Genomic DNA, 23,365 nt, shown 5'->3' with positions numbered 1-23,365 from the left:
CAAATATAACTGCAATTCTTTCTCTGTAGTGGGTGTTGGGAACAAGATGTGTATTGGTGCGTATGTTATCCTGGCGTATAATATAGCCCAAGTAACGCTTCCTGTGATACAAAATGACACTTTTTCAAGCTAATGTTAGTCATGCTATGTGTAAACGTATTGCATACTCCTTGATATCCTGAGATATGCAGTTTAAGTACACCATGCATTACTTTGGTTTTAATCCATGTTATAACCCTTCTAATCAGCTATGGAAAGTTGCTGGCACATTTTTCAATCCAAGTTGCATACGACGATACTGGACCAGATGGTACTGTGAATGCCGTTTTCGATGATCTTCCACTGCTACCTCCAATTGAGCCAATCACGAACTTGTTATTATAACTTGTTCAATTACAGGCTGTAAATGGTGGGAACTCTGTAATGTAAGTTCATCTTCATCAAGTACTTCTAAGCTGGTCACCAGAGTACCACAAGATAGCTTTACTTCTTCAGAACTGAAGTTATTTATGCTGACAGGGACAACCTGGCTTACATCAGCTTTTCGTATGTAGTACAAATTACACCATTTAAAACATTATGCTTCATTTACCTTTTTGTTCTCAGGCAAAGAATTAACCAGCAGATCAGTTCCTACGTCTACCCACCTCAATTTCCATTTACCTTTCAGTATGATATCCTGTGAGCTGACTTTTAAGAGACATTGTATGCTGTTTAGAGAGCCGCCTTCAGCCAAGGTGTGATCTTTGTGGCAGTGTGGATTTTCCACTGTAGAACAGAGATGAAACAGTGTTCTATCTATCTCTGTTATACACCATTCTAATTCAACTTCAGCATGATGTGCAACCAGGGAACCTAAATCGAGTCTGACTTCATATTCACTGTCAGCTACAAGGAGAACTACATTAAACTGTAAGTTATTTCCCACCTCCCCCAACCACTCAGAATTCAGAATACAGAATTACAGCAGCGCCAAACCAAGTTAAGGAACATTAACTATACCACTTAACCTCCAGTAAATTGGATTCATTTTTACTTCACCAAGTATACTCTTAACTTGCCACAGAAACTAGTGATGCTTATGTAACAAAAATTTACACAGTTTTCCTCTCACATAGCTGGTCAGAAAAAAGTCTGCCATTGGTTCTGCAGAGGTGTCCTGTGCTTACCCTTACAGGGAGTGTTACACAGTGGCTACACTGCCTATGACCTCATTTAACAGGTGGTTTGTGAGGTCCATCCTTTGACCACTTTCCCTGGTTCTGCAAACCCTTGCATGTAGGTTCATTCTGAATGCCCAAACCGTCCACATGCTTGACATCGTTATTTCCTACAGTTATACTTAATATGACTTGGATGAACATATTTAAAAACAACTATGTTGAATATCACTTTCTTTTTCTGTGGTTTGGTGACTACGTCAGCGTCAGCGAATGCTGCTGCATTGTCTACCCCATCATTTAAAGTCTTTGGGGATTCAACAAGTAAACTGCGTGACATTTCTGGTGGTAAACAACCCTCCCCGAAAAATGATCAAACACTCTCTGCTCAGCTTCATGTAATTTAGCTGTGTTGGTGTTATCATCCTCAGTTAGTAATATATCTAAAAAGAAAGATGATGAGACTTACCAAACAAAAGCGCTGGCAGGTCGATAGACACACAAACAAACACAAATATACACACAAAATTCAAGCTTTCGCAACAAACTGTTGCCTCATCAGGAAAGAGGGAAGGAATATTAATTTTCTGAATGAAATTTACAAAACTTTCCAATGATTCCTTAGATTTCTGAAATACCCCTTTAAGCTACTCCTGTATCCTTCTGCTAACCCTCCATGTAGACTGACGAAGTGGCCAGTAAATAAGATTCTTTCAAATTGATTACACATAATATTCTAGTGATATAAACTTCAGCTTTTGAAGAATAAACACAGTGCTGTGTGTTTGTGTAGATCGGTAGTGGTGAAAAATTGGCCAGTACTGGTCAATGTTATTTGAGTTTCTATGAAGTCCTTCCATTAATTATTTATACAAGAGTCGTCTTACAGTGCACATAAAGATATTAGTGTTGGATCATGCAGTATTTACAGAATACTATTAAAACATCAAGATCGATTTCATTCTCAATTTTTGTATCAAATAAAATAAAGATTGCAATTATATAATTGCTCACATTAATTTGATATTACTGTTCCACAGGTCATTTTTAAAGTTTACGTCTGTTTACACAGTTGCAAGTTGCTGTATGGTCCATGACATGTAATGTCATTTTCTTTTGCTTCTTGACCTTGCTCAATTTGTGAGTGTTGCAGTATTCCAGGCAGAGGTATGCACTGTCAGAGTATTCTTAGAGGAGAATCTGTATATAGTGTTGCAAGGATTGTACGTACATTTATTCAGACAGCCAAGCAGCTGTGAAAACTGTATCAGCCTTGGCAATGAAATTATTAAGGCAGTGGTAAAATCTTAACTATATAGCTGGATCAGGATACAACATGTAGAACATTGGACTAAAATCTAAAAACAAAAACATGATGGTGCAAACATGTTTTAAGAGAAGTTTTGCAGTCCTGGGCTTGAACATGTGGAGGATTTAAACTCGTGGTAGGTCTAATCACTGGCCAATGGAACTTCAGTGAATACGTGCAGATGTGAAGGCCCTGGAGGAAGAAGCCCTTAAATGAGGGCTGTGTGGTACAGGGGATGAGACCACACCACATTTAATATTCTGATGCGAAGCATTGGAGAGCAAAAGGTACAAAATAGCTGTATCATTAATTCCTGAAGAAATTGTGGTTAACAGGGATCTAGTAAAGGGATTCCTACTACTATTTAAGGGTACTGGTTGGCTTTTGTAGAATGACACAATGTGGGCAATCTATGGGGTACAGTGTAGTTGTATTGGTCATAACGAAGCATAAATGACTGTACTTAGAAGAATTAATATATCAGCAAAAATAAACACTTTTCGAAACTGTAATGTAAATAGATAGGTGAAAAATATACTTGCCAAGCAGCAGTAGCTGGAAACACACATGAAAGTTAAGGAAATGTGCAAGCTTTTAGAACCACTGCCTCCTCATTCTGGCAGAAGGGTTGAAGGGGAAGGAAGATGGGGGAAAGAAAAGAAATGACGAGGTTTAGAAAGTGGGGAAAGTTGCGGGAAAGTCACTCAGAACCTTGGGTCAGGGGAGACTTCCTGGACGGGATGAGAAGGAAGGACTGATTGCTGAGGACGGCATTGGATATGATTTGAAAACCTCAAAACTTAAAGGTGGAAGACAGGACAATAAGCAAAATGAGATTACTGACAAAACCTCATGGAAGAATTAATAAGAGCTGAAAGCTGAGTTTATAATACATGGTAGAGAGTGTGTGTGTATGTGTGTGTGTGTGTGTGTGTGTGTACACACTATGGTAATGCCATACTCTTGAAGACGTAGTGCCCACCTGGCTTGTCCTATTGGATCCTTAAGACCTGTCAACCTACAAAGTGAATGATGGTTTGTAACAACTGTGAATGGCCTTCCATAGAGGTACTGTCGAAATTTGCACATGGCCCAGACCACAACAGGACATTCTCTTTCTGTAGTTGAGTAGTTTCTCTTGGCTTTTGTAAGTGTACTAGAAGCATAGGCTATAACCTTCTCTTTTCCATCCGAAATTTGCGCCAGAACAGCACCGATCCCATGCCCACTGACATCTGTGTGTAGTTTTGTAGGTGCTCTCTCATTATACAGACCAAGTACAGGGTCAGTCATTAGAGCTTTTCACAGCACATCGAAAGAATCTTGTTGAGCACCACCCCAGATAAATTTAGCATCAGCTTTTAACAAGTCTGTTTTTGATACAAAAGTTTTTGATAAAACGATGAGAATAAGAACATAATTCTTGGAAGCTTCTCATATCTCTAACACTTTTAGGAATAGGAAATTCAGTTATAGGTCTCACCTTTTTGGGTCGGGCCACACACCTTCATTTCAAACAAGGTGGCCAAGTATTTTGATTTCTTTTTCTCCAAAGAGACACTTTCTTGGATTAAGTTTCAGTCTGCCTTGTTGGAAACACTTTAGAACGGCCCTCAATCTTTTTGCGTGTTCGTCAGATGTGTCTGAGAACTCTGTAATCTCATCTAAATAGCAAAGACACATCAGGTGACGTAGAAGATTATCCATCATCCATTCAAAAGTTGCTGGTGCATTACACAAACCAAACAACATTACCTTAAACTCATACAGGCCCTCAGGGGTGGTGAATGCAGTTTTTTCATGATCAGCTCATCTACTTCGATTTGCCAATATCCCGAGTACACGTCCATGGTTGAGAAAAAATTAGTGCCCTTTAGACAGTCTAGTGTATCGTCAATTCGTGGAAGGGGGTAAACATGCCTTTTAGTTATCTTATTAAGCTTCCTGTAATCAACACAAAAGCGCCAACTGCCATCCTTCTTCCTGGTGAGAACTACTGGCGACGGCCATGGGCTCTGTGAAGGTCGAATGATGTCATTCTTCATAATTTTCTCTACCACATCGCAAATTATTCGACGGTCCATTGCTGACACACGGTATGCTGTCTGGCTTATTGGTTGATAGTCTCCAGTGCTGATCCGGTGCTTCACCTTGGATGAGTCTAATTTGCTCTTCACCTGTGGATTGAAGCATTCAGAGAACTCTTGAAGAATGGCAAGTAGTTTCTTCTGTTGTTCCTTAGTGAGAGCTGGTGATAGTAGAGCTAGAAGATCTTGCCTTGTAGTGGTAGTGCCAATTTCGCCCACAGACTCGACGTGGGAGGTTTCTATGATGCTCAGCTGTTCGGCAATTAATGGCTCAGTGTTTGCTACATACATGCGTCTTGGAAGGATCTGCGGTTCTTGGCGACAGTTAAATATTCACAATTCATCGAATCTGTTCTTAAATGAGACGACAGAGGCTGGGATGACCAAGTTATTCTCCAGTGGTATGCTTCTCTTACATTCTACTACAAGATCCATGGGTTGATGCATGGCATGACATGTGAGAGTTACTTTTCTAGAGCTGACTGCAGGAATGATCACTTCATCCAGCACACACAGTCTCCACACACTCGGATGCACATCTTCCTGTCCACAGTATCTCATCTCATCTAGCATAATCTTCGAGTGACCACCATCTATAATTGCCTGAGAAGCTTTCAAAAAGTCCCATCCAAGAATGACGTTATGACTACACTCTTGTAAGATGATGAATTCTAAGGGCTGTGTATGGCCACTTATACCCACACGAATGACACATCTTCCTGTAGATTTTATGTATTTCCCATTAGCCACCTTCAGCAGAGATGTTTTATTGTCGACGAATACGGTTTTCTGCAAATAGCAACGGTACTTCTCCGAAACGACAGAATATGATGCTCCAGAGTCCACAAGAGCTTGGGCTGGTTGTCCATCCATGAGGATATCGATGTAGTTTCCTATCATTTTTATAGTGATTGATGGCGGAGGATTTTTCTCTTCGGCGGCCTCACCTTCAAGGAAGGTCGCACCCTTTAGTTTTACAGATTGCGGCGGCTAGGTGATCGGCTGAAGCTTCTAAATGGTGATGGAGATCTTGATTGGCATGTTGGGGAGCATCCTCTCCAGCGGCTAGCTTGTGGCAATGTTGACCTACGTTGTCCTGCACCCACATCTTCTTGTTCATCTTCGCAATCCTGGAGTTGGCGTTGGCTAAGATCGATCTGCTGTCTTCTGGTGCGGGCGTCATCAAATATCCACCACCTTTCTTGACAATAGCGCACCCCATGTCCTGGTCGTCCGCAGTGGAAACATACTCGTTGGTTATTCTGGGTCCTCCAGACATCAGTCTTCCTTGGTGCCCAAACAGGTTCCTCATGCGTCATTGCCCCTTCGCCTGGGTCACCGTTTTAAAGGGGAATGAAGGACGAGAAATTGGGTTCAACGTCTGTTCCACTTCCTACCTTATGACCTCTTGAAGTGTCTCGGTTTTTTGCTCACCGTGCAATCCAAGTGCCTTCTGAACTTCCTCACTCACTATCTGATGAAGAACACTTGCAAAATCAGTTCCTTCCTCCATCACAGTCAACAATATGACGTTTGGAAGCCGTTCAAACTTCTTGCGTGTAATTCTTTTTTGATGCATTGTCTCAATATACTGGTGCCATTTTATGAAGTTGTCTGCTGTCGAAGTCACCTTCAGGAGTAGGGCTTCATACATGTCGTCAGCAACACCCTTCAAGAGATGTGCTACCTTATCTTCCTCTTTCATTCTAGGATCCACTATTTTACACAGCTCCAAGGTGTCTAGAATGTACAATGCTGTAGTCTCTCCTGGACCCTGTGCCTGCACTTTAATTTATCTTGACCTTTGCACTTCTGTCATTGTGTGTCGCTGAAATACTTTGCAGTTCCGCCTGGAATACTTCCTAGCTTGTGAACTTTTCCTCGTTGTTCTCATGCCATTGCTTGGCAGTGCCCTCCAAGTAGAAAAATACATTAGCCAAACACATGGTGTCATCCCATTTGTTAAATTTGGCTATACACTCATAAACCTTCAGCCACTTGTTTGGATCTTGGCCATTGTTACCCGAGAACCCGGAAGGATGTCTCATGTGGTGGCACACAGTTGCTGTCATCGTAATGTCCTCTTCTTCGTCTGTCTCCAATAGATTGTGATCTGTTGAATATGGCTCGAACTCGGGTTTCTCGCCACTGTGTTGTCGATAATGTGCGCTATCACAAGTTCCAATACCCAGTGCCTCCACCTGAAAAATGTCATGTAGAAGAAGGAGTAATTAGGTTAATGATGAACACTAACTTCACTTAACGAAGGTTTATTCAGCTCTTGCACATACAAGAGCGTGGAGCGAACTGCCTCCAGCCAGAACACATGCAGTATATATACAGCTACAGAACAGTCCAGTACGATGATTCTTGACATTTGTGGATACTTCTAGAATGTACTCGAACCACATATAGGAATTAAAATTGTACAGTCCAGGTGAGTTTTGAACTCATGACCCTCGATGCAACAGTTTACTATCATACCCACTACACCACAGTGCTACTCAGCTTCTTCTGCGACAATATTAATCAAGGTGAGCAGGAAGGATGTCATAGGTTTGGAATCAGGTGGGTGCTGGTTGAGGTGATGTTCAGCAGGAGACAGACTGTTGACATGGGGAGGAACATTGGCTTGGAGGGTAGTGGCATCAATGTAGGCAAGTGAGGTTTGAGGGGGGGGGGGGGGGGGGAATGGGAAGGATACAGGTTTCAGACAATCTTAGAAATGGTAGGTGTCTTCAGTATCGGAGGGGAGGCTTTGTGCTATAGGGTGCAGGTGCTGATTAACTGAGGCAGATAAAACTTCAGTAAATGCTTTGAAGCCTGTAACTTTGGGATGGCCAGCATGGTTGGATTTGTGGATGTTAGGAAGAAGGAAAAGGTGGGAATTGCATCGTTTCAGTGGGGTAAGAGGTTCTAAGAATTGAGGTGTTACTCCTTGTGAGGGGCCAGAGGTTTTAAGGAGGGATTGTAAAGTTCATCACCACTGATACCCCACTTTTTCATATTAATCTTGCACCTACTCACCCTTGTTCACAATGTGATTGGGGTCTTCTACTGTAGCAGAACAGAAGTGTGTGTGAAGATAATTTGGTTTTGTGAATAGACAAGAGGGATCATACAAAAAGTCATCAATATTCTCTACAGGTTGTCTTTTGAATTTCCCTGAAAAATTTCTACAATGTATAGAGAGTGCTGGATAGATAATTTATTTCACTTAGAACCTGTATCTGGAAGGAAGAAGTGTAAAACATTTGACTCAGTATCACATCTATGCTTATTGTCAAAAGTACAAGCATATGGTGTGTCATTGACATTTGTGACTGGATTGATGGCACAGTGGGTTATCTTGAACGGAGTCATCATCAGATGTAAAAGTAACTCCAGATGCGCCCCAGGGAAGTGATTTGGGACTCTTTCTGTTCATGTTGTATTTTAACGGCCTTGCAGACAATATTAATTGTAACCTCAGACTTTTTGCAAATGATGCATTTATCTGTAGTGAAGTACACTGTCCAAAAGACTGCATAAATAGTCAGACTTGTTAAGATTTCAAACTGGTGCAAAGATTGGCAACTTGCATTAAATGTTTGGAAGTGTAAAATTGTGCATTTCACAAAACAGAATAATGTAGTGTCCTTTGATATCAGTGAATCACAGTTGTAAAAGAAAGACACACTCCATTCATACACAGAATGTGGACATTCCAGCCTGAGATGCTGGAGTTGGTGGTAATGTGTGCATGAGGCATGCTTGTTTGTGTGTATGAATAGTGTGTGCCTCTCTTTTACTGATGAAGGCTGTAGCTGAAAGCTTTATGTAAGTGTGTTTTAATTATGCCTGTCTGCAACTTAACGTGCTTTCTTTATAATATGTAACACTCTGTCTTTTCCTGTATTGTCGATATTCCTACCTGGAGTTTCTACTGTTTGGTATTAATACTTTATAGATGTATGAAATGGAATACCAATAAAATCGATAATTTGTTGTAAATAAAGTAATAAACAGCATTAAAGAGCAGTGGTAGATTAAATTTACCAGAGTCACTAGAAGGGTTAATAAAATAAGTAGAAACAAAAATGCTTGAAATGTGCAAAATATTAAAAAAAAGAGAGTAAAATACAATCTTACATAAAATTGCTACCCACTTTCTCCAAACCTCCTTCAAATTCCCAAAATCATGCAATCTTATAACTTTAAGATAATGCAGGTTTGGTCAGACAATGTAAAATGTTCTTTTAAAATGTGAATGATACGGGGAGGAGGCTAAAATAATGACACGGGGATATGTGGATGGCTGATGTAAGAGTGGTGGGAGAGCTTAGGCATTTCAAGTGAGGTAGGAGAATCAGTCCATTTCTGCATCACTGTGACAACATAAAGTAAAAACTCTTTTGTAAAGATTTTCTTATGAAATTATGCATGTGATAACCATTAATCTGGCTCCCACTTGGCGTACCACCCCTATTTAGTCAAAAGTAGTATTAGCTGTTGTGAATACATCCCTTTATTTTTCTCCAGTGTTATCTTGCCCTTCAATAGTTAGTTGATAGAGGAAGGGCGGGCCTCTTTCGACAGGTGCTGACAACATATGAACTTTGTATTTTGCACATTGCAGAGTGAAGATGCAGCGGACCGAATCCATGCCCAAGACAGGGATGCTGTTAAACAGTTAATAGTGAATCTCATGCTACATTCACCAGAAGCGATACAGAAGCAGTTAAGTGATGCAATATCTATTATTGGACGGCATGATTTTCCAAACAAGTGGCCGAATCTAATCTCGCAAATGGTTGAGAAGTTTGACACAGGTATGTTTATTCTCCAAGTTGACTTAACAGAATCATAAACACAAAGTCAAAATTATTTTGAATTTGTTGGGTTAAGCAACAGACTTCATTCTGCTTAAGGTGCTGGTCCATAAAAGGATTTTTCGTATTACACATGTAAATTTGTATGTCTTACTGCTGCTGCTGCTGCTACCCAAAGAAAATCTGATATGTGTTGTCAGCACTTTTGTAGATGACTGTGTTACATGTTTAGGCATTTAGTAAATGTAATGCTATTCATCTTCATCTTTTGAAATTATGAAATTGGTAGTGAAGCTCATGACACTGCAAGCCCGAGGCCTGAGTTGAAATGTGTAAGTTTGGTTGAGAGTTGGTGAAGCCAACAAATGTGTCCTAACAGCAGCCTAATTTTTCAGATGAGGATTGTGGCAATGGACTGATTTGTAGGGTAGCCAGACATGTAGATTAGGTTGGAAGGTGATAAGTTTAGTTGTGAGTAGTTAGCAAAGTTAACAATTGTGAAGTGATGATAATCTAGATTTTAAAATTCATCGTGGGTTCCGTAGTTATGCTTGTGTCCCCATTGAAAACTGCAGTTTTTCTCTCTCAAGTCTATTATCTTCAAGTTTTTAATATTCCCTCCCCCTCCCAAAACCCCCATATTCCTGTGGAGTCCTTATACTCTGACAACTAAAACATATGCACTTGTGTGATGTCCAAGTCACCATATGTGTTATGGAGTGCAAATGAATGTTTGCCTTATTGATAGCATCACTGTTCAAAGTGGATGCAGTGTATCCTTTTTTGCTGAACTTGGGTGCAGTCATGAAATTTACCATTGGCAGAACTTTATTTTTAAATAAAAAAATTCTGTTGCTTTTATTGCTTTCTTCTGTAATGTGACATTTGACATCTGATTTAAGTTTGTAAGCAGATACAAAGCTTGGAAACAAGTCTAGTGGTGTGCTCGTAAGAAGGCAGCAGTGTGATCATGATGTGTTCAGAGCCAGAGAATACTTTGGAGTGTTGGCAGTTTTCTCTCTGTCTCTGTCCTATGCCTAACACTTCGGTTGTCAGCTGCTCTGGTAACTGGCAATGCCGGGATGAATGCTGTACTGGGCCAGTGTTTCTGCTTCTGACTCTCCCTAGCAGAATTTATATTGCTTGGGAAAACTATCACTGTCATTTCTTAGCATAATATGTGCCGTGTTTGCATTATGTCACCTGGCCCGAACACTCTAGTGGGTAAATAACCTTGTCATACCTAAACTGACATGCTAAACAGTGCTAAATGTTCTATGTGCACTCTAAAATGCTTGCTACAAGATGATGTGGCAGAGTAACTCTAATGACTGAAGTGTCACTTTGTACACTGTTCCTTCCCACCAGGCATCCTCCACTCCCAGTAGTCTCCTTAAGTGCACACCACTATAACAACTGGCTAAAAGTTAAGAACATTAGCAAGGGTACTATATATGTGTTTTAATATAGCAATGAAAACAATCAAGTTTTGACAAAATAATTTAACTGGATAGATAAAAAATCTACTCACCAAGCAATGGCAGAACACGCATATAAAAGAGTATTGTAATTAGGCAAGCTTTAGGAGCCAGTGGCTCCTTCTTCAGGCATAGTGGTTGAAGGGGAGGGAAGAGGGGTGAAGGAAAAGGAATGGAGAGGTCTAGGAAAAGGGGTAGATTTCAGGAAATTCACCCAGAAGTGTGGGTCGGGGGAGACTTACGCTTGAGATGAGAAGGAAAGACTGATTGTTGGGGACTCTGCTGCCCAAGGAAAGACTGATTGTTGGGGACTCTGCTGCCCAAGGAAAGACTGATTGTTTGGCAGCAGAGTCCCAAACAATCAGTCTTTCCTTCACATCCCATGTGATAAGTCTCCCCTGACCTGTGGTTCTGGGTGACTTTCCCAAAATCTACTTGTTTTTCTAGACCTTTCCAGTCATTTTCCTTCACCCATCTTCCTTCCCCTCCAACTGTTCTGCCTGAAGGAGGAGCCACTGGCTCTGAAAGGTTGCCCGATTACAATCCTCTTTTATGTGTGTGTTCTGCCGCCACTTGGTGAGTAGATTTGTTATCTATCCAATCTATCTATCTATCTATTTGTTATCTATCCAATTACATTAGATATATGTTTTGTACCTCTTGAAGTGTGACGGGAATGCAAGATTGAATGTTAACAACTGTGTCATTAACTACTGCAAGACTGACAAACACTCGCTTCCTTGGGAGTTACTGAAATTAGTTACTAATGTACCACTGTAACACAGCCTTGGGCTTTGCTGTATGTTCAAAGAAACACCCATAGATAAAGGTAGAAACTCGAAACAGTGTAAATGGTTCTCAGTTTTGGCATTTGTGACGTTGTCATTTTTCTCAACTGTCATGAGTTGTGTAAAACGAGCCTGCCATCAGCTACTCAAAACTGAACTCACTGTCAACTTACTAACAATAGATCCTAAGCATCCTTGCCCACAGTACTCTTATTAGCAACTTTGGTCAGCAACTGTACCCTCTGACTGAATTAGGTTGAGGAAGAAATTTATTGTATTGTGGGATTATGCCTACTCTGCCAACATCACATATTACATCAAGTTCCTTGGGCAGCTGGATTCTTAGCAAACGACTCCCAAAGGCTGCCGTGGCCACCAGACAGCCATCTGAATGCCATCGGAGGTTGCTGGCCACACAGAACATTTTCTTATACTGACCATGTGGCAGAAAGCAGGACAACCTGTATTCTGGCAGGTGGGGCTGTACTTAGGCTAGCCCTCGGGCCCTGAGAAGTCAGTTCACTCAAAGAGAGCTTTCCGGACCAGGTGCCAAATGTAGTCACATTTCATCCATCAGGAGCTCACAAGGGAGATACTGTTACTGTCACTGATGCTCATGCCAGACTCTGCATTCTGGACCCTCCATTGCTGTCTTTCCAGAAGAAGACTTAGGCCGCTGTCTTTCCAGAAGAAGACGTGGCTTCGGTTAGCGACCGACTGATGGACTTGTAATAATTCTGTGTTCGCCTTTATAGTCGGCTTCGCCAAACATGGTAAATTTACTGTTGTGAACTGTGACCTTGACAAGTCCCTACAAGACTTGTTTTGGTATCTAGAGTTTGAAGACTTCAATTTACAACTTTTTTTTGGCTATTAATAGACCTTCTGCCTCAAGTACTGTCTGTGCTATAACAGGATGATTTATTTTGTTAGTGACTGCATTCAAACTGATGTCAACATAGGAAAATTGTGTTACCTATACTAAAATAATATGGAATTCCTTGTATACCTGGGCCTCCTTTACTTGACAGCCTGCAGCTGATAGTTTATAATCTAATTATACCATCCCTGCTTTCTTGTTGAAAGAAATGTTATAAAAATGGATAGTTATTTGTGCTCGCAAGAGTGAAAAGAAACAGACTGGTTATTAAGTGTGTAGCTACCAGCAGACCTTCAGCTTTGATGATGAAATTGTGGAGGGACTATGAATTTAATGTGATGTAGTACATGAAATATATATAAATTTGTGCAAATGATGGGAAAAATCCACTTTGGTCAAATGATGACATAGGAAAGTTACTCTCCACGCCACGGAGAGTAGCAGTGCAGTTAATTAAAAATGATATATTTAGTCACATGTAGGGTGTAAAAGAACTGGAATGAAAATGACTGAAATGATGACTAAAAATCTGTAATTTGACTTTTTGATGTTATAAGGGTGAGGGGTAAGGTTCCTTGAAACTGTGTCACAGTCCCAGATTTTGTTGATCCCTGCATAGGTACAAAGGCCAATAGGCCGATGGTATAACTCCCTTGTCCATCAAATATATCTGTATTTAAAAATTGCTGCCAAAGAAGCAGTGTCTAGCAGTATCACAAGGCCCCCCCCTCCCCCCCTCCCCAAACCTCTCCTCGCCACATACTGTCTGTTATTCTCTATTCTGATATATTGACAAGTTTGCTTTTGTGATTCAGCCCAATTTTTCTCATACAAACATTTTTATGGATTCAAGTAAACTAGTATTTAGGTGCTTTCATCAGATAACCAAGTGTACTACTCATTTTTTGAACAGTGGGACACACATTTAAATGTTGTAAAAGTTCCGTGTGTCACCTGGGCCTCTCCCAAAACATATGGAGATTTTTGTGTGTTTACAGGTTGATTGGTTAACCCAGATAATAAATTGAGAATTTCTCAACAGAGAGCATGTTGTCTTGGATAAACAGTCATTGACAGACGTAGAAGGAACGTTTTGTCATGTCCCAGGGAAGTGTTTTGGAACCGTTCCTGTTCATGTTGTTTACTAATGACCTGACAGACAACGTAAATGGTAACCTCAGACTTCTTGCTGGCAATACTGGTGTCTGCAAGGAAGTACTAACCAAAAAAAACTGCATAAATATCCGTTCATATCTTGATAAGGTTTCAAAGTAATATAAAAATTGGCAAGTCATTGATATTGGGGTCATGGGATACTACATTTAAAAAAAAAATGTGGTCATGGGATGGGATACTACATTTTAAAACAAAAATGTTGTATCCCATGACCGTAATATCAGTGAGTCAGTATTGGAATCAGTCAACTCCTATAAATACTTTGGTGTAATCATTAGTGTGGTTACGAAATGGAATGATCTCATAGCCTTAATTGTGGGTGAAGCAGGTGGCAAACTGTTTTTCATCAGTAGGGTGCTGGTAAAATGCAATTGCTTACAAAACACTGGTGGATCCCATCCTAGAATACTACTCAAGTGTTTAGGATCCGTGTCACATAACAAGTGTGATGTCAAGTACAGGGTGAGTCAGAAAGGACTTAACAACTTTGGAATGATATAGAAATTTATTGAGATAACTTACAGAATTGGCAGATGTGTCATTTTGTAACAAACAACCACAAGTTTCACATAAGAGTGTCAAGTGTCATTTTGATTTCATGTGACAACCGTTTGTGGTGCAGCAAACATCCTACCGGTAATCAATTTTTTCCCTACACTTGTTACAACAAATTGGGCATAAGTTGTGCAACAGCAGTGTAGATTGGATTTTTCAGGACGGCTAAATGGTTTGGGAGGGAGGAAAAAATGTGCGCACCCCCCCCCCCCCCCCCCACACACACACACTCTCTCTCTCTCTCTTTCTCTCTCTCTCTCTCTTTCTTTCTTTCTCTCTCTTTAATGAAAACCCAAAGAAAGAAATCCAGTGGTGTCAAGTCCGGGGAGCAAGGTGCCCATGTGATTAGCCTTTCATGGCCAGTGCACCAACCTGGGAAGCTATTATTGAGGAAAGCTCGAACTTAGGAAATGAAGTGGTGCATCGTCTTGTTGGTGATTAACCATCCCAGCTCTGTCATCTTCATCAATCTGTGGAATTAAAAAAGATTTCAAGCATATCCAAATACACAATATCAGTGACACCACACTCTGCACCAGGGAGAGTAACACATTTTAAGTGCACTATGCTGGTGCTCCTGGTGGTGGGGTACTGGTGCACTATGTGAATCAGACTTGAGCCTGTTTGCTGCAAAATGACACATCTACTGATTCTGTAAGTTATCTCAGTAAATTTCTAAATCATTCCAAAGTTGTAAAGTCCTTATTGTTTCTCTGGTTGGAATAATATATAAGGGCAAAGAAACAGTTGGGTGATTCATCATGGATTTTCTTCATGAAAGCTTTGAAACGAAGTTGTCATGTTTCATGCAGACAGAAAAAAATGTGGTGTGCAATTCTTTTGAATAACCGCCCCTCAGTGTGACTTTTCTCATCCCACCCTAATACTGCTCCCCACCCCCCGTCTCTCTCTCTCTCTCTCTCTCTCTCTCTCTCTCTCTCTCTCGTAGTGCTATTTTGTGTCTTCCCTTTTTATGAGGTCAAGTTAGTCTTGGCTGTGGGCTCATTTCTTCCATTGTCCCAGTCTTCCTTGTATCCACTCAACTCGTTTTTCCTCACATTATTCTGTTTCATATAATATGTTCTTTACATGCAGTATAATTTAATTAAAAATCAATTATTCTTGTGTTTGAATGGCTGTTACAAATGTGTACCATTCTTGTCCACTCTTATCTTGAGGTTACTGCAATTTCAAACACTATATTGATAATAGAAAATATCTTCTTCTCTTTACTGACTACACATGACAACTGTCAATGTATATCTCTTAATTTGAGAGGGCTTTAGAATTTACATTGAAATGTCCCACTTTTTTGTTTCAGGAGATTTCCATGTCATCAATGGTGTCCTTCATACAGCTCATTCATTGTTCAAAAGATACAGACATGAATTTAAATCGCAGGAACTATGGACAGAAATCAAAGAAGTCCTAGACAATTTCGCTGAGCCACTTACAAAGCTTTTTGTGGTAGGTACCTTTTTCTATCCACCAGGCCTCAATCTCCGCTAATTTCAAGTTGCCGCCACTCATACCTCACCTGTCATTCAACAACATCTTTGCCTCTGCACTTCTGCCTCGACTGACATCTCTGCCCAAACTCTTTGTCTTTAAATATGTCTGCTTGTGTCTGTATATGTGTGGGTGGATATGTGTGTGTGTGCGAGTGTATACCCGTCCTTTTTTCCCCCTAAGGTAAGTCTTTCCGCTCCCGGGATTGGAATGACTCCTTACCCTCTCCCTTAAAACCCACATCCTTTCGTCTTTCCCTCTCCTTCCCTCTTTCCTGATGAGGCAACAGTTTGTTGCGAAAGCTTGAATTTTGTGTGTATGTTTGTGTTTGTGTGTCTATCGACGTGCCAGTGCTTTCGTTTGGTAAGTCACATCATCTTTGTTTTTAGATATATTTTTCCCACGTGGAATGTTTCCCTCTATTAATTTATATCATTAATTTGAACCCAACAATTACATTTGTTATTGTCACTGTTGTATTTCGAAATCTTTTCTGTCATCTTATTTTCTCTTTTTGTTTGTGCCAGTAGTTTCACTTTGTATTCACCTTCTCCTTTTTACCGTAATCTACTATACAATTTTATCCCGCCTATATAGACTCAATAATACGTCGCCCACTTCCGAACCATAACCAAAAATTTTTTTCCGCTTTCAACACTACCGCTGCTATGAAATCCACCGTTTCTAGTCCACAAACAGTTCATTTCAGCTATTAAACAACCTTTTCGTCTAGTTCTGATAACTTTCGCTTTATTTCCATTTCCGTTCTTCCCACATCACTGATAATTTTTAGCCGCTTCCCATAGGTTTTAACGTCATTATTTCTTCGCCAGACTATTGTTAGCCTCATTTTCATAATCTGCCACCACAAAACCACTCTTTTTAACGCATTTACACGCCGTTTCTTCGAAATTTTCCTGAATCTCTCCATCCTTTAACGTGTTTTGGCGGCAACACAACCCCCTAACCTATGTGCACATCGTTCTCTACCAACCCAAGTTCACCACAGGATCAACATAGCCCAACTTTAACCAAAACTTTTTCGCCTTTTCTCACAACAGATCTCCAGTTACTTTCTCCAGTTATTTTCATTTTCATCTCAACCTCATGTTACACTTTCCACCTTCTAATACCATGGCACCCTCACAACACCCCCACAACGACCCCATTAAGTTTTATTTACATTCCCTCCGCAAACATGCCTTCACCCTAGCCAGATTACGCTCGCATATTTTATTTTCTCAGGCTTGTCTGACATTTGGCATTACCCCCAAAGGCCTCACACTTAAAGTTCCCATCTCTGGCTGTAACCCTTCTTTCCATCAGTCCCTATACCAGTTCCAAACTGAACAATCCAGTGCCCTCACCCACCTAATCCTTCACCTACACATCAACTCAGCCAATGAACACACCCATCAACTCCTATCCCTAATAAAAGTCCTCAATCTTTCCTCTCCCACATCCACACCGGCTGTTCAGAGCATCCTCCCACAGGCCAACCGCAAATTAGAACAGTATGCCACCCTCCACCTCAAAAAACTATCCAATCTCCTGGTTTCCCACCTCCGGAAAGGCAACTCACTCACCCTTCACAACCTTTCCAGCAAACCTAAACCTCCTCTTATTGCACACAGACCCATCTACTGAATCTCACATCTACTCAATCTCCCACTTCCAGCTCCATTCCCCCAAAACCTCAAAATTCTAATCAATACAATCTGGAAACACAACACCTTTCCTCCAAACCTCTCTCCCAATCCGAAACCTCTGTCCTATCCAAAGGCCTCACCTTCAGCCCCACTCCCAGATTCAACCAAACAGCCCTCGTCAAAGATTTACTATCCTACACTCGTACTCTCTGCTGGAAGTATCACTTTGCCACGAAGAAAAATGATCCTAATCGTACTCCTAATGATCCAACTCCCCAAGACACTATCCAAATTGAACCCTGCCTGGAACAGTTCCGTCCTCCGTCACAGCGGGACCCACCTCCTCTTCCTCAAAATCACCCTCTCCAAACCTTCCAGGAATTTCTGACTTCCAGCCTTGCCTCTCAATCCTTCTTAAAAAACCTTAATCCTACTCCCAACATCACCACTGCTGAAGCCCACGCTATCCGTGATCTGAAGGCTGACCGGTCCATCGTCATCCTTCCGGCGGACAAGGGTTCCACGACCGTGGTACTTGATCGTCGGGAGTATGTGGCTGAGGGACTGCGTCAGCTTTCAGACAACACCACATACAAAGTTTGCCAAAGTAATCCCATTCCTGATGTCCAGGCAGAGCTTCAAGGAATCCTCAGAACCTTAGGCCCCCTACAAAACCTTTCACCTGACTCCATCAACCTCCTGACCCCACCGACACCCTGCACCCCTACCTTCTATCTTCTTCCTAAAATTCACAAACCCAATCATCCCGGCCGCCCCATTGTAGCTGGTTACCAAGCCCCCACCGAACGTATCTCCGCCTACGTAGATCAACACCCTCAACCCATTACATGCAGTCTCCCATCCTTCATCAAAGACACCAACCACTTCCTCGAACGCCTGGAATCCTTACCCAGTCCGTTACCCCCGGAAACCATCCTTGTAACCATTGATGCCACTTCCTTATACACAAATATCCCGCACGTCCAGGGCCTCGCTGCGATGGAGCACTTCCTTTCACGCCGATCACCTGCCACCCTACCTAAAACCTCTTTCCTCATTACCTTAGCCAGCTTCATACTGACCCACAACTTCTTCACTTTTGAAGGCCAGACATACCAACAATTAAAGGGAACAGCCATGGGTACCAGGATGGCCCCCTCATACGCCAACCTATTCATGGGTCGCTTAGAGGAAGCCTTCTTGGTTACCCAAGCCTGCCAACCCAAAGTTTGGTACATATTTATTGAAGACATCTTCATGATCTGGACTCACAGTGAAGAAGAACTCCAGAATTTCCTCTCCAACCTCAACTCCTTTGGTTCCATCAGATTCACCTGGTCCTACTCCAAATCCCATGCCACTTTCCTTGATGTTGACCTCCACCTGTCCAATGGCCAGCTTCACACGTCCGTCCACATCAAACCCACCAACAAGCAACAGTACCTCCATTACGACAGCTGCCATCCATTCCACATCAAACGGTCCCTTCCCTACAGCCTAGGTCTTCGTGGCAAACGAATCTGCTCCAGTCCGAATCCCTGAAGCATTACACCAACAACCTGACAACAGCTTTCGCATCCCGCAACTACCCTCCCGACCTGGTACAGAAGCAAATAACCAGAGCCACTTCCTCATCCTCTCAAACCCAGAACCTCCCACAGAAGAACCACAAAAGTGCCCCACTTGTGACAGGATACTTTCCGGGACTGGATCAGATTCTGAATGTGGCTCTCCAGCAGGGATACGACTTCCTCAAATCCTGCCCTGAAATGAGATCCATCCTTCATGAAATCCTCCCCACTCCACCAAGTGTCTTTCCGCCGTCCACCTAACCTTTGTAACCTGTTAGTTCATCCCTATGAAATCCCCAAACCACCTTCCCTACCCTTTGGCTCCTATCCTTGTAACCGCCCCCGGTGTAAAACCTGTCCCATGCACCCTCCCACCACCACCTACTCCAGTCCTGTAACCCGGGAGGTGTACACGATCAAAGGCAGAGCCACGTGTGAAAGCACCCACGTGATTTACCAACTGACCTGCCTACACTGTGATGCATATTCTATGTGGGAATGACCAGCAACAAACTGTCCATTCGCATGAATGGACACAGGCAGACAGTGTTTGTTGGTAATGAGGATCACCCTGTGGCTAAACATGCCTTGGTGCACGGCCAGCACATCTTGGCGCAGTGTTCCACCGTCCGGGTTATCTGGATACTTCCCACTAACACCAACCTATCCGAACTCCGGAGATGGGAACTTGCTCTTCAATATATCCTCTCTTCTCGTTATCCACCAGGCCTCAATCTCCGCTAATTTCAAGTTGCCGCCACTCATACCTCACCTGTCATTCAACAACATCTTTGCCTCTGCACTTCTGCCTCGACTGACATCTCTGCCCAAACTCTTTGCCTTTAAATATGTCTGCTTGTGTCTGTATATGTGTGGATGGATATGTGTGTGTGTGAGAGTGTATACCCGTCCTTTTTTCCCCCTAAGGTAATTCTTTCCGCTCCCGGGATTGGAATGACTCCTTACCCTCTCCCTTAAAATCCACATCCTTTCGTCTTTCCCTCTCCTTCCCTCTTTCCTGATGAGGCAACAGTTTGTTGCGAAAGCTTGAATTTTGTGTGTATGTTTGTGTTTGTTTGTGTGTCTATCGACATGCCAGCACTTTCGTTTGGTAAGTCACATCATCTTTGTTTTTAGATATATTTATAAAATATGTATTAACACTTGCCAGTGATTGTATTATGTGCTAGATCATTTGTGCTTTGGAAAAGATAGGATTCATCTTTTCACAGTGTGACATATTTTTAGTTTTTATTAAAAATGAAACTCCTTCAGATGTACTTCACATTTTATATTTATTGACTACTGGTTTCGACATTGCATCAACGCTATCTTCAGGCCTGTACACTTCGATGAAATCAATTGTGTGTGGCTGAGTACTAGAAGTCCGCAGTGAGACCAGTAATTGCTCTACATCACAATGTGGAGCACGTACTGGTCTCATCAAACTTCTAGTACCCAGCCACACACAATTGATTTCATCAAAGTGTACAGGCCTGAAGATGGCTTTGACGCAATGTTGAAACTAGTAGTGAATAAATATAAAATCTTAAGTACAGCTGGAGGAGTTTCATTTTTAATAAAAATTATACCAGCTGTGTCACACCAGAATCCAATTTAAATATGGATGTAAGAAGATATTTTTAGTTGTTGTTCTACTCTCTTTACAATTTGCGTTGCTCACTATGTTACCTGTTTCATGACCGTTGCCCTTTGTTGTCTTTTTAAAGGCCACAATGAACCTAAGAACTGTGCATGCTAACAATCCAGAAGCTTTGAAAGTAATCTACAGCTCCTTGGTCATTATATGTAAAGTTTTCTACTCTCTCAATTTCCAGGTATGTATCATTTTGTGGTTAAGATTTTTTGATTAGGATACAGATAGATGTTAATTTTAGCCCAGAGGTACATATGCAACTCGTGCTTAATGTACAAACCCTGGTCAAAATGGTGTTGGGAATTGTCGAATTTTGTGTGCCATTAGGTTTTGATTGGAGAAATATTTTTATCATCCCCTTGAGTGTACTGCCGATTATGTAAATATGATCTATAGGCTAAGTTTAATGGCTGTTTTAGATTTGGAGACCTCACTGACTTAGGAATTAATTCTATGAACGTTAGGGCTAAGCATTATCACAATTGTTTTTCTAAGTGAGCAGATAAAACTGTTGTACAGTAATGCAAAATGTACAGAGTCGTTGTGACAATATTGTGTGTGTATTGCTTTCTAAAGTTACACATGCCCTGGGTGGTGCTATGTGGCTTGCATTTCATGGAGCTCTAGCAACAGTATCTGGGTACAGGTTTGACAAACCAGAGGTTCGTGAACTGAGAGCTTTTCAGGTTAGTAAGTCCTATTTTCCAGTGAGCTCTGGTCTTACTTCAACAACCACTGTTCATGAGGCCTGTGGAATGTTCCCTCTTTTGCAAAGAAGATGGGGGGGGGGGGGGAACCTATGGGGGAAAATCTATCATTTTGTCCACCTTAAGGTGGACAAAATAATAGATCTTTGAAAATATGAGTAGATAAAGAAATGTACTCACCAAACAATGGGCAGAGAAAACACTTAAGAGGAAATTCGATGTTTGAGAGCCAGTGGTTTCTTCTCCTGATAGAACAGTTGTACTGAAAGGAAGAGGGATGAGGGAAATGGATGGCTAAAGCTATGGGAAATGGGAATAGTTACAGAAAAGTATGCCAGAATCCTAAGTAAGAGGAGACTTACTACATAGGATGAGAAGGAAAGACTGACTGTTGGTGTGTGCACCACAAAAGATTTGAAAACCTCAAAACTTAAAGGTGGAAGGTAGGGTAATAAGCGAGACACCGATTACTGAAAAACAATCATGAGAGAGTCAAAAAGAGTGGCAAGCTAAGTGCATTATACATGGCAGACATGTGAGGAGGACAATCAGGTTAGGCAGGTTGGAAAATAAAAAAATATACAAAAATAAAAGAAGGCAAAGAGAAGGAATAGTTACTGAAAATAAAGGAAATGCTGAGACCACAGAAATTAAGGAAACTTTAGACCAGGTGAGTGACGAGACTCAATCGTGTTTTAAAGGCAGTTCCCATCTGTGGTGTTCTGGGAACTGTTGTCAGGGGGGGGAAAAGCCAGGTAGCACGTGTGGTGAAATAGGCACTGAGGTGATTACTATCATGCTGTAGAGCATGCTGTGCAACAGAATATTGTGTGTTGGCAATATACACTATGTCTGTGCCGTTTCGTCCTAACTTATAACATGGTGGTAGTCATACCATTGTAGTAGGCCAAATACATAACATTACGTAACAGCTGGTACATGACATGTCATTTCACAGCTTGCTTTCCCTCTCTCCCTTTGATAGTATATGTTTTACCTGTTACAGGGCTGGTGTAGGTGCTAGTAGCCAGTAGGAGGGTGCATCAGGCAAGTCTTAAAGTGAGGATGGTCGCAGGGATAGGAGCCATAGAGAAGGGAATTGGGTGCAGGAGGAGGATAGGTTTTGACCAAGATATTGAAGAGGTTGGTAGGGGTTTGACTAAAAGCTAATGTGAGTGGGATGGACAAAATACCAGACAGATTGGACCTTATTTCAGGGCATGATTTTAGGCAGTTTTAGGCCTATCTTAGTAGCTGCATAATACATTAAAGACCAGGATATTACTGAGTGACAGGAAGTGTACTACCATGATTGAATTGATGGTGTGGGAAATCTGCTTTTGAACTAGGTTGGCAGGATAATTATGTACAGTGAAGGCAGAGGTGAGAATGGATATGTATTGTAGTAAAATGTGTGCATCTGAACAAATCCATGTGCAGAAAATTTATTTCCAATTGTGAATATGAATCATCATCAGCTGTATATTGGAATGACAATAATGAAAATTTTGTGCTGGACTGGGACACAAACCCAATTTCCCAGTTGATTGGAGTGTTCGCCCTATCCGCTTTGGCTATCCATGCACAAATCACGGCCAGACCCAAACTTCCATATATTGTCATCCATGTGCCACATAACACGAGTGCATACTGTGACACATAAATGATAAAATATAGAACTTGGGATGTGGCTGTGATATGTGGATGGATAGCATGAGCGGTTAAGGTGGCCGCTTGCATAAAGTAGGAAATCTGGGCTTAAGTCATGGTCCGGCACAAATTTTCATTGTCGTTATTCTAATATACAGCCAGTGGTGGTTCATATTTATAATCGTGAATACATTTCCTCTATTTCGTGATGGCTGTAGTCTCTGCAGTGCCTATTCCTCCAGTCGTGTTTGTCTGTCCGAAGGAACATTGCATCATACTTCTTAATAACACAGGCACTGCTATTTCGTAAATATAGTTGCCTCAAATGCCAAGGCTGTATGGCAGGGAACATTTGACATGAAAATAATGCCAACTGTC

General features: G+C 41.5%; 1 protein-coding gene across 1 annotated transcript in view; it reads left to right on the top strand.

The window, feature by feature from the left end:
- The window catches only part of LOC126194942 (exportin-2), a 191,038-nt gene that overhangs the window by 23,713 nt on the left and 143,960 nt on the right, over positions 1–23,365 (top strand). Inside the window, exons 3-5 of the mRNA XM_049933328.1 lie at positions 9,175–9,367; positions 15,566–15,711; positions 20,704–20,811. Of these exons, the coding sequence (XP_049789285.1) occupies positions 9,175–9,367; positions 15,566–15,711; positions 20,704–20,811 (447 nt within the window). The remainder of the gene's footprint in view (positions 1–9,174; positions 9,368–15,565; positions 15,712–20,703; positions 20,812–23,365) is intronic.

Source organism: Schistocerca nitens, chromosome 7 (genome assembly GCF_023898315.1).
Source record: "Schistocerca nitens isolate TAMUIC-IGC-003100 chromosome 7, iqSchNite1.1, whole genome shotgun sequence".
In the NCBI taxonomy this organism is placed as follows: Eukaryota; Metazoa; Arthropoda; class Insecta; order Orthoptera; family Acrididae; genus Schistocerca; species Schistocerca nitens.
This window is presented reverse-complemented; position numbering and strand designations above follow the sequence as displayed.